The sequence below is a fragment of the Harpia harpyja genome, chromosome 7 (assembly GCF_026419915.1).
Source record: "Harpia harpyja isolate bHarHar1 chromosome 7, bHarHar1 primary haplotype, whole genome shotgun sequence".
Classification (NCBI taxonomy): Eukaryota; Metazoa; Chordata; class Aves; order Accipitriformes; family Accipitridae; genus Harpia; species Harpia harpyja.
The window spans coordinates 27,613,445-27,630,157 of NC_068946.1; the positions used below are offsets into that span (position 1 = coordinate 27,613,445).

General features: G+C 44.7%; 1 protein-coding gene across 1 annotated transcript in view; it reads left to right on the top strand.

The window, feature by feature from the left end:
* KLF7 (KLF transcription factor 7) overlaps nt 1–16,713 on the top strand; it is a 60,833-nt gene that overhangs the window by 22,567 nt on the left and 21,553 nt on the right. The window contains exon 2 of the mRNA XM_052792687.1: nt 8,140–8,752. Coding sequence (XP_052648647.1) covers nt 8,140–8,752 — 613 coding nt within the window. The remainder of the gene's footprint in view (nt 1–8,139; nt 8,753–16,713) is intronic.

Consider the following 16,713-nt stretch of genomic DNA (forward strand, 5'->3'; position numbering starts at 1 on the left):
TTAATATGTTTTTAGGTCAGAGCAGAAGAGATGACTCACAACCCAGGACTCTTATGAAATGTACCATATATTGAGTGTATTGATCACATCTCTTCTCCAGGTTTGATTTAATAATCTAATTGTGAAGAATTGTGCTTATGAATATGCTGTTGCCTGAGAGTGGGCGAACACAACTGGGTGTATACATTTGTGTCAGCTGCTGAGGAGGAAATGTTAAGCTCTCTCTGGATGTTAATGAAACATCTCTAAAGAGTACATTTTTTCATTCATGATCCTATCCAGAGTAATTACAAGGAATCCAATTCTGCTGTGTAACCCCACTGCAATACTTTGTAAGGATGAATCTTAATTGAGGATCGAGACCTAAAATATTGCTCTGCTTTGTACATTCCACAGCCGTCAGCATTTACTCTTGCATATCCATTTCCTGTGAGAAGTTACCACACTCTGGGGCATGCTTTGAACCTGATCCTTTGATTTCGGTGGGAGCTAGGACTGGCAATTCAAGGAGCTAATTGTGCCTTTTCGCTATGTATAATGCTAAAGTAAAGCTGCTTCCAAACCAGGCGGCAACAGGTTAAATACACACTTGGTGAAGTTTGGAGAAAAGTTTGCAGTGAGGGCCACTGGCCAGCTCACTCAAAGCCATCCAAGGTTGTTATATAAATAAATGATCTCTTCAGAAAGATTTTGAAACACACATTACGTATGTACCTTTTCTCAAATGGTCATTGTATGGCTACTTGCTGTCTGGACTGCATGGCAGCGTGCAGGGCATGTGCTGGTGTACAAGCACACATGGGTTTTATCATGTTTTTATACTAGCACAATGGGCTGCCTGCACTTTTGAATTCTTGATTTGGCTATCCTTAATCCTTTGCTGACATTGATGCTATTTTTTGTTGTTGTGACCGGCTGCAGATATTTTTTCTATCTTTATTAAACAGTCAAAAAAACCAAAAGCCCTCCAAAGTCCTGGTTCAGTGTTTGCAGATTTCTTTCATCCTTTTTTTTTATCTCGATGCCTATCAAATTCAGCCACGCTTAGCTGCAGTCCTTTGTTCAATATCTCACAACCAGTGCACTGAAATTCTCTATGCTTAGACCCCAAATACCACAGATTTTTAGTGAACAAATTTGGGTTGTCCATTTAAAAGAGTATTTGTTAGATAAGATATATTTCATTATCACTAAGTTTGGGAACAAATCTTGATTTTGACTCCTTGGTTAGGGTTATGGGTTCAGACTTTTTTTCTGTTTGAGACATTTGTTTTACCACCCATTTCTGCTGGTGAAAATTGCTAATTTATGGCAAAATTGGGTTTGATCCTTTGAGCTTTAGAGGCTGATCAAAGTCTTTGATAACCCTTGTTACATCATGCCCCAGAGCAACAGGAAAATGGCTTGTGTTTATGTGAAGGTAGTGATTCTGTCCTTTAAGTAAATCTGCAGAACTTTTTACATTAAAATGTATCTACGCTGAATTCAGTTGTGGCTTCTGATTTCAGCATCTTTTATGCTCTGAAGAAAAATGCTGTGGAGAACATCCAGAGAGAAAGCCATCTGTGTTGTGGTAGGAGAGTGTTCATTGAGAGTGCTGTTGTGCATGAGTAACAGTGAATGGCTGCTTTGGCTAAATACATTTTCTTAAAGGTTCATTCTTTGGGCAGAGACCAAGGGGGAAAATGGGCACAGGCCATTATTATATTGAAGAAATTTGCAAACAGAGGCTTGAGTCCTGCGTAGCGTAGTCAAGAGTTAATAGACTTGTCCATTGCAGACTCTGGTGGCTGGTGAGGCCCATTCTGCCAGTGTTAGAGAGGACTAGCCTGACAGTTCAGGCATATGGTGAAGTTACCACAGGAAAACGAGTCTTTGCGTATCAGATGATCTTTGCTGACTACGTGTGTGTCTGCTGTTTGCTCTTGGCAAAAGCCTGTTTGTTGAGCATACAGTTAACTTGATTTGCTTCATATATACAAGGGATTAAGAACATGCATGCAGATATTTACAATGAGTTAGCTGTCATTAAGTATCTTATTGTTGTACCTGAGAAGTGGTTTTAGCTGTCTTTTTTTTCAATGAACTATATAACACGTAGGCGAGATGTGCTGGCACATGACTAGGAGTTTTGTCTTAAATCCTTTGCAATAGAAATGATTTGCTATTGCCTGAAACTTTTTCTTACTATTCATTCATTTCAGACTGCGGTTTTCCCATTTTCCCAAGTGTATTTTGCAAAACTACTTATTTTAATACTAAAATTCTGTTTATTTTATGCTGTCCCAAATGTTAAGCTTCTGATGTGCTGCAGCTTTTTGACAACTAGCAACTGCCCAGTAGAGGTTGCCAAGAGGAAAAGCTGGAGGTTTTGGCAGCTGGGTGGGAACAGATGACAATCTTGGAATAGATGGGCAAGAGTATTGGATTTTGTTGTTGTTCAGGAAGTAATGAAGGCTTTTGGCAGTGGGAAGAAGATGCATCTTTCAAACCTTGTTTTAGGGTTAAGGACAAAAAGAGCATGGTATTTCAGGAAAGGCAGGTGAGTTTTGAACCTCTTATTCCTCTTAACTTCAGGGCTGCCCCACAACATCCAGTTCGGTATCTGCCTCTGGCATCAGCAATGCAAGTGCCACCGTAGCTCAAAGCTTTCACTGTTCTGCTGAAGAATTAAATACTGACACTAGGCACGGGACCTGGTGCCGCTGTTTGCTCTGAGCTTGAGTGAACTGCAGTGACACTGACCTTAGAATTATTGTTTTGGGTTGCCTTCAGGTTGAGGATGCTTTCTCTTCCTTTGCAGCTTTGAGACTGCCACAATTATTTAAAGTTAGAGTTGAGGCCCCTTTTTTGCATGCCAGTGGAAAGCAATGGCGTCATGATGGAGGCTGGAATTTGACCTTCACTATTGCATGTATAATTCTGCATTGCTCGTATAAATTATGCTGCAAAGAGAATCCTTTCAAGTATTGTAAACAGAGCTGGTAGATCAGACCTGCTTGTCAACCACATGCGACATTTTCATTCTCTGTCACAGCCTGATCTAAGTATCCAACTTCTTAATTAGGTTTTGGATAACTTCCAAGATTGGTGCTTGATGTCCAATTATATCTGCAGTAAAATGGCACTTAGAAGTAACTAGCACTTCCAGATAAGGACTTCCCATGATCTGCTAGAAAAATTCAAAATCAAGATGTTATAAAATACTTCAGCATCAATAAAACAGAGGAACCCAGTGAATGTGTTGATAAGGTGTCTTCCCTGACTTTCTGTCCGCAAATCATTATAAGTGTTTGGGCTTTGTTTTAGCCTTGGCAGAACTTTACTGTTGCCACATTGTCCTGTCTTTAGCTATGCAAAATGGCCAGGGATTTGAGTGCTGTAAAGACTTCACAGTATAGGCAGGTGCTTCTGAAGTGACCTGTGATTTTTCAAGAGCCTGTACGTATGGGTCAAATTCTGATACACAACATGGCTGCAAATTGAGACCAGTTCTCGCAATTCATTGAAGCAACTTTAGGTTTATACCCTGGGAACTGAGAGTTCATTTGGGGTCATCAGTTGGAATTAGGTTTTCCAGAGCTGCCTGGACCTGAACCCAGATGCCAGACTTGTGTCCCTGCAGAGGCTCCTGGCCTATGGGAACATCTTTCCCCTGTCATTCTCTAAAGAGGAGACAGAGACATTGGGTACCTACACTGCCTTGAGACTTGGCACATTGACGATGGTGGTGATCCCAGCTTTAGCCTTCCTGCTGGTTGCTCTCTGGGGGAGAGTGATGAAGTCAAACATCAGCATCATGAGTGGTGACTCCAGTTCCTTCATACCTAGATTTTGAATGTTCTGGGTTGCACTTTAACCTGGACAGCTGACAAGCACCCTAAAATTTAGGCTGTCTCAGCCAAACTGAGTATCTGCAAGTCTGGGAGGGATTGGGAAGTCTGGGGTTTGTCTTGTTGTTGCAGTTAGTAGCAAAACTGTCTTGATTTCTGCTGGCTGCAGAACCAGGTGAGTGCTAAACTCTGCTGAAAATCATACACATGTATCACATCTCTGCTCTCAGAGGCACACGCTGGGTTGCTCTTGCATTGTATTTCATAGTGGTGAACTCAATGTGTTCGGTAAATAATCTTTACTTTCAGTAGATGAGCTTTAGGTGAGCTCCAGAGGTAAGAATACAGGTAGATTAGAGGTCATACCTTTCTGAATTGACAGATGTACTAACACTGAATTTCCCTGGATCAATGCTGCTGCAAGCTCTGAAGGGACTAACAAGAGGTAGGTCCTTACCAGGCATAGGACAGCACTACAGTCGCTGTCTTGTACTGTCTGAAGGATCTGGTGCTGCATGTGGAAGTGTCATGGTGTGCAGTTTACATGTATTCTGCTGCTGTACGTGCCCCAGAGGACTGAGATGATAGTACAATGTAGGGAGCGAAGAGATGTTATGAGTTACTGGTGCATGGGCAGGAAACACACAGTGTTTCTTGCAGGTGATGGACATGTGCCTCTGTTTGGAAAGTGAGCCTTTTTGCAATTGTATCCAAAATTGAAAAATCAGACTGAGGCCTTGTCGGGATTGTCCACAGGCCAGACTGCCATCCTTTTCTGGCTGGCTTTCTGCAAGTACATGGGGTCTTGCAAAGTCACGTCCTATTATTTGTCAGCCATGAATCATCATTTCTTTTAACTGGCTAAATTGAGGAGCAATGTGCAAGGAGAATGACCCTTGTTAATCAGGGCAGATGGGTTAAAGTAGTGGGTCACTTTTTATCCCTAGCTTGCGAAACTGGCTTGACAGCAAACAGCAATCTTATGGATCTTCTTGTGTTCCTGAAGGGAGCCATCTTCCTCTCCCCATTGCAATTTTTGAAGTCTTTATTGCTGTAAATCCTACAGGCACTGGGTAAGAAAGTTTAATACCCACCAAGTTGCCTGCAATGTAGCAACCAAAGGATAGTCAGACTTAACGTCGCATGTGACACGTACTACATCCATTACACAAAGCTCCCCCTCTCTTGCATGAGTGGTTAAGGAGAAGCTGGACATCCAACAGAACTATGACAAGAGCAGCTTGCTCCTGTCTTAGGTATCCTTGGACTATTTTCCTACCAGGCTGGTAGTGGAAGTAGGAGATCTACAGGGTTTCCCCATCATCTGAATCCAGCAGTTTGGGTTTGTATCTCTGTGGATAGTGGTCAATATCCTGCTGGTCCCGCAAGTTTTTGATGTGCTCCCAACTTCATGGGAATGGAGACCAAAAGCTCTCCTGCCCCTCCTGACCGTCCACTGGGCTGGAGCGGAGACCTTGGTGGTCTCAGCCTGACTGGTTTCTCCAGGTCAGAGCTCGAGACAAGGAGGTGGGCTTAGCTGGCCTAAAAATTGCCTTGCCAGGGCAGGAGTGAAGAAAGCAGGCTGGTTTCAAAACCCTGCCTTACCACTCCCTGGGTGATTTGGGCCCGGAGGAGGGAAGGTCGGGTAAGGTACTTGGCAGAAGCTGGGAAGTGCATATGGGGAAAGACACTTTGTTTCTGCCGGCAATTGCCTGCTCTGGCAAATGCAGCAGCAGGTAGGGCGCTGGCAGGGGGTGAAGGAAGGGCTGTGGCTGTAACCCCTCACCAGGCTTTGTCTGCCATGCAGATTAGGTGGAGGGCTTTTCTGGCTCAGCGTTGCTAGGCTCTTCCCCTCTATTGACTTGGTGGAGAGGCTCGGGGGGGGTGGGAGGGAGGGACTGCATTAAATTGTTTCTTTGAGTTGTTTTTTTCCCCACTCTATGGGGAGATGGGCTTGATCCACTGGTTTTGGATTTCAGAGGCAGAAGGCAAGACATGACCAGCTGGTGTCTTGAAATGGCACAGGTGCAATGGCTGCGGGAGGGGGGAGCCAGGAATAATTACAGGTTTCTGAAGCATCAGGCTTTGCCTGAAAAGGGCTCATCGAGAAACTGCTCTTTATGGAAAATTAATGGTGAAGCTGGAAAAAACTGTCAGGCCCACTATTGTTGTCTTGGGGTAGTGATGTCTTAAAGGAGCAGCACCTCCTGCTTGCCTCCCCTCCACGGGCAGCCCGGAGCCGGCACACAGCTTTCTGATCCCACAGCAATTGAAATGTCATGTCACTGTCATCAGATTTAATGGCCTTGAGTCCCTGTCTCTTTTTTTTTTTTTTTTTTTTCCCTCTTTCCCTTTCCACCCCTAATTTGTGATTATGCTTGCTCTTTCCTTTGGAAGCCTTTTATTTATTAGGCCCCTAAACCTGTTTCTCCCCACTGGATGAAGGCTAAGTGGGCCAAGAAGCCCAAATTACATGACATGGGGAATTCAAAAGCATCACCTCTCCTGGTGGTGGGGGTTATTCCTGAAACACTGTGGGGCATGTTGGAAAGCTGCTCCCAAAACCTGTTAGGATTCATCCGGGGAGAGACCAGATCCCCAGCTAAAGCCGTTCCTCACGGTCCCAGAAATGCACTTTAAAAAGAAAACAGAAAGGTTGCTTAAGGCACGTACTAGCTGATAAGTGTCCCGCCTCCAGGCCTGTGTGCAGACACATCATACATACAGTGTTATGCCTCTAAAAATAACCTACATGCTAAAGTATAGCACGTCACACTTGCATATATTGCCGTTCTATTGCTTTTTGTCCAAGTCCATCTCTACAGCTCAGGTCTATAATTGGCTGTTATTTTAAAAAGCAGCAACACATAACTGTCTGGCAGATTCTGTTGTGAACTCTGAAAGTCATCCCACCATATTGTATCTGCAACCAGCAGTGCTGCTTCCTAGGTACATTGAAAGTAATAATCTTGAGTTACCTGGCAGCTCCTAGAGAGCTGTGAGTGAGGCCTCTTTACACTCCTGTTGATGGGACCTTTGTAGCCAGAAGGCAGGAGTCTCTGTCTCTCCTCTGGTCATATGAAGCTTTTGTTTATTGATCAGATGCTGGACTGTCCAGGTTGAGACATAGTTGGGTCGCCAGCTCCCATAGGCTGAAAATTTTTGCCTAAAATCCCTTTCTTAATATCTCTAGAAGTGTTCTCTGATGAGTAGTTTTTAGAGGTTTCCAAAAAGTGTTAGTTAGCATGTCTCTTTCTCCAAGTCCTGTAAAATCGCAGTGGTGGTATTAAACCAGCTAGCCTTCCAGGCAGCGAGAAATGAAAAATAGCACTAATAAACTCCATTAAAAGCTCCTGAAACTACAGCAAACGGTTTTCTATAAACAATAAAAGTTTATAATGTTGGTTATGGAGAACACTGGGCAGTGTGATGGTGCCTGGAGGCTTTATTGGGGCTAGCTCAGGGCACCTCATAATAAGGTACATTCAAGTAGGAGGCTTACCCCATCCTCGTGCTGATGATCACTGCTGTGGAGATGCAGGAACACGTTTTTATGTGGCAGCATCTTTGCAACTTCACCTACTTTTTAATAAGGTGCATGTGCATGTTTGTTTGCAAGTCTGGTGTCCTGTACACAGGAAGCCCCGTTTGACCAGATGTGCCAAAAACCCTCTAAAACTGACAGTAGGTTCCTTTTTTCTGTCACATCTTTCCTTCTCTGAGGCCCTTTAAACAAGCTGTGGTGTCACTGGAAGTTGTTCTCCATCTCCTATCTTAAAATGCTATGCTTCAGAATTGTGCTGTTTTAGGAACAGATTGGGCCCCAGCCAACTATGCTGACTTAAATTTGGAGTGAAAGTTAAAGTTTGTGAAGGAAGCAGTTCTTTGGTGAGGTGACTTTTTGTTTGTATGTGGCCAGGCAATGGGGCCATTAGAATAGTTTCATGTGAAAGTGACCGTTGGTCAGATTACACTTAAAATTGGGAATGGCCTGGTATCCGTGGAACAATGTACAGACTTTCATGAAAATGTAGTGGATTCTTTCTGGTTGTTGTATCTTCACTTCTACCATAATATCTGCTACTGTACGTGGATATTCCCACACTCTGTCTCGGAGCAGCATCAAACAAGCCAAATCCTCATGTGTCCCAAAACATGACCATCTCGTGAGAAGGTGCTGGTGTGCATGAGTGCTGTCTCTGAATCGCTCTGGGCCACATTGTTCTCCTGCCCTAGGTGGGAGCCATGCTGTAATCTCTCTCTAACAGTGGTTTCTCTCCCTCCCCTCTCCCTTCCCCTCCTGCAGACATGCCTGGAGTTGGAGCGATACCTTCAGACTGAACCGCGGAAGATCTCTGAGACCTTTGGTGAGGATTTGGACTGCTTCCTTCATGCCTCCTCAGCTCCAGATGCAGAGGACAATATCCGACGGCTGGATCCCATCCTTTTACCAGCAGAGACGAGTACGTGTGACAAAAGCGCCAACATGGACATTATCCTCTCACGGGACAAGCTGCTGTCTGAGACGTGCCTCAGCTTGCAGTCCACCAGCTCTTCCACAGAAGGCTACACAGCCGTCAACCAGGCCCAACTCAATGCAGTAACCTCATTAACGCCCCCTTCCTCTCCAGAGCTCAGCCGCCACCTTGTAAAAACCTCACAAACTCTCTCAGCGGTGGATGGCACAGTGACGTTGAAATTGGTGGCCAAGAAAACTTCACTCAGCTCCGTGAAAGTGGGTGTAGCAACAGCAACCGCGGGGACGATAAAAAGCGGGCACAGTGACAGTGAACAAGGAGGTACAGGGGCAGAAGCATCCCCGGAAAACAAGAAGAGGGTTCATCGCTGTCAATTTAATGGGTGCCGGAAGGTTTATACAAAGAGCTCCCACTTAAAGGCTCACCAGAGGACTCATACAGGTACTTGTGTAGGATGCTTCTCTCATCTTGTCCTCCCGCCACCTAACCGTAACCATCTCCTTTTATTCTCATTTAGCAAAGAAAAAAAAAATTCTTCTGAAAGTCCAAGCTTCTATCTGTGAAACAGGGCAGTGGAAAAATACGGTAGGCCAGCAAATGTACCCAGTGTTCAATAGAACAGAGTAGTTCACCGTCTACCATTAACCTGTTACGGTTTCATATGTCCTATAGGGCTTGATGCAGAGTAATTTTAAGATACCTAAGGGGTGTACATGTATCATTCATGTTAAAACTGTGGGCATGCCAGTTTGGGTTTTCGGCACTCACTTCCCCAAGACAACTTTAAAAACGTTAATTTTAGTCAAGTGTTAATTGCTTCAAATAGAAAATAGCGTGGGTAGGTTTTTGTTGCCTTTTGTATGGGGGGAAGAGAAAAATGTGTTTCAGATCTGAGATATGCAGTTTAGGAATAACGTGTGTGTGAGAGAGCATGTGTGTAGATGCAGACGTGTAGGTACGCAGATGCATGTGCCCTTGAGATACTCAGGATCTTGGACTTCTCTGGTGATAAAATACGGTGAGAACAAATGAAAGAATGACATGGAGTTTGAATGGAATAGTGCAGGTAGAGAGGGAATAGGATATATGGAAAGATGTCAGGCTGTTATTTTGGGTAATATTTACTAATGTTGCATATAAGCTCTGCTGTATAAGCTTGTGAAGCATACCGAATTGGCTTAGGTTTGGATGTTCAGGATCCCCACTCTCCTGTCATTTGTTCATAGTCCACAGTAGCTTTTCAGCTGGTGTTCATTGGCAGTAATAGCGGTGCAGTTCGCACGCGTTGCTGCTTTGTTCTAAGCTTCACATGTGATGAGAGATGATAAATTCCCATTAGCACTGTCTTATCATGTGATTATTCTTGTTTCCAGAGGGATTGCTGTAATCAGTTTTCTCAATTTTACTGTAAAATGTGTGGTCTCTTACGATAACTGCACATTTAATTCATGATCTTATCATGGAGGCAGATTCCTAGAAGCGAGGTTGTTCTTGCAAGGTAGAAAATAACATGTTGGACCAGTGCAGTAAATCAAACAAATGTGTGGGTTGTTAAGAGAGCTGCATCCATCAAATACTAGGCAGCCCCGTAAAAGTTACATGGTTTGAAGTATAAATCATATTAAGACATGAAAGGCATTGGTTTTGATCTTTTTATATGGGCTTTCTAGTGCTTTTACTGGGGATAGCCACCTTGCCAGGAGTGACCTCACTTGTGATCCAGTGATTTGAAAGCCAGTGAAAGTAGTGCAGTCATTTTAAACTCTGCAGCAACGTGGTCAGGAGGCTCCTCATAGCACCAGTGCTGCTGTGAGGCTGGCCCCCATTGGGGCTGCCCGGGGAGACGTCCCAGCCAAGGCCTTCCATCAGGTGACGGGGCTCCCGTGAAGGCACAAATGCAGAGTGTGAGAGCCGTTGATGCGGTGGTCTTGCCTGTTCAGATGTGACCCCTGCGTTCCTCCTCAAGCTGGAAGTGATGGGTCTTACACAGCTCTTCCTGAAGTTACTCAGGGATGTGACACGATCGCCTAGAAACGGTGAACTTCAGAGTTTTTCTGGTTTTGTCACCCAATAGGTAGGGAGGTGGACAAGGAGTCCTGAGAGAGCACTTGCAAAAACCTCTACTCTTTCAACACCTCCACCCTTTGGAGTCAAAATCTTGCAAGATTTTGCATGCTTTTCAAGCCAGCCTTAGGTCTGGTTGAATTTTGTATCTGAGGTCAAAACTTTTCCCCTCAGTAACATCTGCATGTGAAATCTTATGTTTTACAATTAATCCATGACGAAAAACATTTCTCACTGGCCCTCTGATAGTTCTGTTGAATAGCCTTAGACTGTACATAGTGCCATTGACGTGTATGTGTCTGCCCATCCACAGCAGTGCTCAACATGGTGAGAAAGGTAAGTCCACCTTTGCTGGCATATGGGGAAGACCTGTATCAGATGATGAGACGGCAGCTGCCCGGGTGCAGTGCCCACACCTCCCACTCCCAGCACCTCACCTAGTGGGTTCAGCTATCCCTCTGATCTTGCCAGTTAAACCATCAGTGGTTTAACCAGTCCCTAAACCATTTACTAGTTTGTGGGAGCGTACCTGTTTCCGTCCACCGAGTCCTAAGCAGATAGCATAGGTTGTTAGGAAAGCAGGAAGGCAAAAGACAAGAGGGAATACAAACCTGGATGAACAGCTCTCCTGTCTCTGCAGCCATATAACCACCCTGCACCTGACCATATCCTAGCTGTGCATAGCTATGTATGAAGTGTGGTTTCATTTTGCAATGAGGACTGGATGCAGCCTTGTTGTTAAAATACATCTTTGATGCAGAACCTGGGAGCAAGTAGGCACGTGGCTCCCATTTTTCTCTGCGGAAAGCAGATTGTCTAAATACCTTTGAACATTTACATCTTGGGAGCAATCTAAGTGAATCGAGGGGAGGGGTGTGATGGGCTTATCTAACTAGCTTATTTGAGTGCAAAGCACAAAGTCATTCAGACCCCCTCATCCTCCTTAAGTGCTCTGTTCCCTTAAAAAACACTGACCGTTGGATGCCTTAAATCAGAGCTGGTACAATCAAGACATTAAATCTGTTCACACTGACCTCTGTGGTGGGGTTTCCCTGCAGGGAGCTCCAGCCTCCAGTAAAAGAGAGGGACAGAGAGGAATAGCTATGGAAACTTGGGACTGAATTACAAATGGCGGGGCTGCCTCCTTTCCCATGCATGCCTTCAGGGCTAGGGACAAGGAGCCCTTTTCCCCATCCATGCTTTGTTTTTTTCACACCATGAGCTGAGTGTGCTGTGGGTTGCAAATGCACCCAGTGGTGGCAATGGCTAGTAGCCACTTGGCTTAGTCAGTGGCTGAGCCAGAGGGTCTGAAATGATTGCGAGATATTTTCCTTTGGCTGGTAGTTTGTTAGTATGTCATGCAAGAGCAGTCTGCCAGTGCGGGCTCTGTGTAAAAGGGTGTGAGTGCCCTGACAGACAAAGAGCTCTCAGTGTGGGGTTCACAGGCAGGGAGGCAGATGCGGGCTGGTCACCCAACTTGCATGTGCAAAGTCCACTTGCTAGATCAAAGGGATTTACTGCAGTGCATGAAACCAAGAAAACCATGGGTTGGAGAGCTGGGGGGTGGAAGTTGGCGGAAGGAGGTTACATTCCTTTCGTTCGTATGTAAGGCTGACCAGACAGATGCTGGCTGGCGTTCCTCGCTGCTGCGTGATGAGCCAGGCTGGGCTGGAGGCAATACAGACTGATAGCAGCTTGCTAGATTGAAGACGATCTTCTCTTAGGGGTTTACTTTGCTGGGAACCCAGAGACAGTCAGACCCCACATTGCACTTGGTGCAGCCCCCACATTAGTCTCCCACATCTCATCTGTAAGAGAATCAGGACAGCGCTGTAAGGCCCATCAATGGTTGAACTGGTTATGAAACCACATTCTGGATGACCTTTGGAGAGGGAAAAACAATCATCTGTGTGGGAGAGAATTTAATCTGGAAGGGAAAGGGAAAAACATTGTCTGGATGGAAAGGGAAATGAAAATATTTGACTGAATTCAAAGTAAGCTGGGGCATCTAAAGTGAAGGGTGTGTAAAGGAGCTAAGAGCAGTGGTCGGACTGACTGTCAGAGGGCAGCAAAGAAGCCACTCAGGGGAGAAATAGCAGCTCGGCCTGTAAACAAGAGGAAAAGGTGAGCTGTAGGTTTGGAAAGACCATGCTGCCAATGCGAGGGAGAGGCAAAAACATCTAAAGAAGGAGCCACCAAGACTGGCACGGTAATCCAACCCTAGCACATTCTCTCACAGTTATTCATGGAGCAGACATCAGTGCAAACAATGATATTTTGTCTCTTTTGAGAGACAGAAGTTTTCATCCAGCCTTCATACATGCATGGAGATGAATTGCCAATGTAATGGACAGTGGAGAGGGAAGGAATTCGAATGAGCCGAAACCCATGTATAGTCATCAGTACTTCCTAAATTAGAAAACAGGATATTGCTGGTGAGTGTCTTGATGCAAATAAGTCTAAGGGTGAGCTGGCCTGTGACCTATGGAAAGATTAGTCATGGGACGTGGCTGTGTCTCCCAGATGAAAGACCTCTGGAGGAGATTTCTGTCTCCTGACAAAACCATTCCTATCAGCCTTCCTTGCAGTAACGTACAGGGGAAAGTATGAGATGGCATGGGTGCTTTCTGTCCAGAGATAAAGCATCACATATAAACTGACGAGGAAATCCTTAAGATTGGGATAGTGATAAGAAATGACCCTTAGGGGGTTCTGCTGGGGTTTGCATTACGTGAGTATCAGAAGGTTTGGTGTTTTTTTCTTTATCCATCTAAAACCAGGATCTGATACAACCTAAGCTCAAGTCTGAGAAACAGCAGTTGGGCACCTCACATCTATATTTAGGTTTCTAAAGCCTAAACAAGTGGGAAATACCCATGTAAATAGATGTTACGAGTCTACACACGATCTTAAGATAGCACTTATTTAAGTGGAGTTTGTTTCACATTGTCAGGACATCTTATTTTAAATTATATAGTTCTTTGATCCAAAGTGCTGGGTGAGAGTAAGTAAAACAAACAAATCCACCCTGCAGGAAGACAAATTACTACATTTGCAAGAAAAAGACGAGAGACACAAGAGTAATAGAAAGACCATTAATGAACAGGAAATTTTTTGAGATGGGACTTAAAACAACAGAGAAGAGTTTTCCAAAGTGTTGGAGATAGAAGAGGAAACGTCCAGAATTTGGAAGCAATCGGAAAAGACCAAATTGAGGAGAGTAGGCTGGATGATAGATAAAGAAGATTAATACAAAGTAAAGGAATAATAGAGAAAATAAAGACTACCTGTGTCAGTGATACCAGATGAATGGGAAGCTGCATTGCTGTATTGTGTTAGTGTGGTAGCACCCGTGAACAGAAAGCCAATGAAGAGGAAGAAAAGGCAAATAGCCAAGGATAGCACCTATTCTGCAGGATGCAAGATTTTGAATGACTTAGGGAAAAGCATTTGGGAGAACAGTATAGGTAGCGTAGGAGAAATGAAAGCCAAAGCCCAAGATTTTTTGGTGTAGAGACACACACGGCTTCGTAGCGAGTCCCCAGCTCTGTGTGCAGGGCTGAAACCTGACAAGGGCACACGGAGGGACATGGAAGATGGTGAAGCTCCCATGGCAGCAGCTGAAGCAGCGGGTGGATTTGCCACTGGAAACAAAAGCAAGGAAATTGAGGTAGGAGGCGAGTATGAGGAAGACCTTCATTCAGGGCTGGATTTGTTTTGGGGTACAGTTGCTTTATCAAATTGGAAAGATGTATTTTGTTGTGGGATTTTTTTTGGGGGGGGGGGGGTAAAAACATAGCAAGAGTTTATCAAAGCTGATTAAAATAAGCCCAACCTGATCACAAGCTCTTTAAAACTCTCTGGTTTTGAAGCCTTTTAGCCGTTTGGCCTATTTGGAGGGGAGTGTTGTGATTTCACTGTGGAGGGCCAGAGCCTCACTTCATTATTACAGCGAGAGATTAGGCTGAGGAATTGAGCTTTGTGAACCTCCAGGCAGCAGGAGGACAGGCCCTGCCAAAAGCAGCCCTTGCCATTTAAAACACCGGCGGTGTTCATCCATTGCTTAGTTGCCAGCACCTGAATTCTCAGTCCTGTGTTTCTGCTCCATCATTTGCCAAATCAGTAGCACTGGACAGTCTTACTGTTTGGGTTTGAAAATGTAAATAAGTATTGTTTGTTTGTTTGTTTGTTTGACATGTGAGATGACTTTGGGCACAAGGGAGGCCTAGCAAGTGATGTTTGCTGTCCGTTCAGCAGCTGCAGGAGGGAGAGTGTAGGTGCCTCCAAGTGTTATGGCAGGCTGCCTCGGTAAGGCGCGGAGGAGCCATCTCCAGTTTTTCCTCTATTGTTTTCTTTATACCCATCCACCCCTGAGCCCCCATGAGGCACCCGGCAGTGGGACGAATGATAGGGATCACAGGGAAAGACTCAAAGAAAAAACTCTCAACTTGTCTTCTGCCGATTTCCCCTTGTGTCGCTGCTGTCCCACACTGGATACAAATGGCAGGTTAACAACGAGAAGCTATGATTTTCTTGTCCATTTGTCCAAAGCACTGGGACTTCTGAAGTATGTGAGGTCACATGAGGCCTGGAATCAGAGATGTGTGCTCAGAGATGCTGTTTTAGGCTAATGTGGGCCTGCTGGACAAGAAGGGCCTGAGCCGGCTGGGAGAGCTGAAGTTCTCTGAGCAGGAAAAGCCAGCTGTGCTACCTCTCATCTCAAAAGCAGGTGCTGGGTTAGGCTCTTCCTAAGCACAGTGTGGGCATTTGAGTCTGGGTCACATCTTGGCAAGCAGCCAGGAGCCTGGATGGACCTCTCCTAATCCAGAGCCTGGCTTTCACACCCTATGTGGACATGGTCCCGCGTACCTATGTACCAGCAGCAGCAATTTGCAGGCGGGAGCGGATGAACTGCAAGGCTTCGTGGAAGCTGACCTAAATACAGTGGAGGCATCCATGCTTCTGCTAAGGGTGGTGGGCTCCCAAATAAAACCATGGGCACCATGGTGTAGGTGGTGCCCACCATATAGCACAGACCAACTGTGGGTAGGGAGACCAACCAGGCCTGCATTAGCACCAGGAATAATGGCTGAAAAAATGTACTTAAAGGTAGCTAAAGGGCAAGCTTATGATGCTGAGAATGCAGGGTGGATTTAATGAATAAATTGTCTCTTTCTGTTTTGCTGCATTTTTGGAGAAGGTGTTTTTGTGTCTTCAGAAAACTTCTGTCTAACACCACTCTCAAAAGCCAGTTGGTCACCACATGTCAAGCACTGAATGGTAATGTGCTGCAGTAGATTGAAATGAATGAGAGACAAGGATGTCAAGTGAGGGCGGTTTCAAAGACTAGTGCAGCCATTTCAGAAAGAGGAGAACAAAATACTGCATGGGACCTGCTTTATCCACAGGTCTCTTGAGAGTGACCAAAACCTTTGTGTCACTGCAGAACCAAAATCTTTCCATTGGTCAGCTTTATACATGATAAGAAGGCTTAATAAGAATTAAAAGCCCTTAAAACACTGCAGGCCAGTTTGCAATCCCAGCAGACCCCGTTTGTAGGTAGGCACCCAAATGTCATGTTGGGCAGATTTGCTGCTGAAGGTGTCTGGCCTTCAAAACCCGGGACTGAAAACTGGGGCTGCAAAAACTCAATGCTGAAAAAACATTTGTAGGCGTGCTAGCTAAGCTAATGGTGACAAGCATGTGTTTCAAGATAAAAGCTGATCCCCAGCTGAGTTCTGAAAGAAAGGTGTCCTCACTGTATGGCAGTACACATTCAGAGGCTTAGCAGATATTTATTCCTTCCTCCTGTACGTCTGGACTCTTACCACCAACAGAGAGAACTTTATAGATTAGCTGGACAAGTTTGCAATGTCATTCTAGTTTTTTATGATGACCATAAGCGATCATTAGTGGACTAGAAGCTTGTATTAGTTCTTGGAAATGAATGTTATAAAAATACAGTACACATCTGCATGTACTTTTGTTCAGTATGTAACTGCATGGAACAGTATTATGGTTAATTTTACATAAACTTCCATTTGGATGTCTTCTTGTTGGTCACCTGTAACTTTGCAAATCTTTTCCTTCTTCAGAGTGAAATTTTCCACATTTGGTCTTTTTCCAGTGTGGTTCCTGCTTGTTATTTTAGAAGTTGGAGGAAAAATACTTGTTTTTTAGGGGAATGTGGCATGTGTGTTGGGGAGGGGCAGGGAGAAAAGAGCTGTCCTCAGTGTAACAAGTTTAGCTAAAAACTTGGCCTATGTAGTGGAAAGTAGTCTTTGAGTAGAAGACTTCTATCTGTGAATATCTGGGTAAAAATGAACCTAAATGGACTA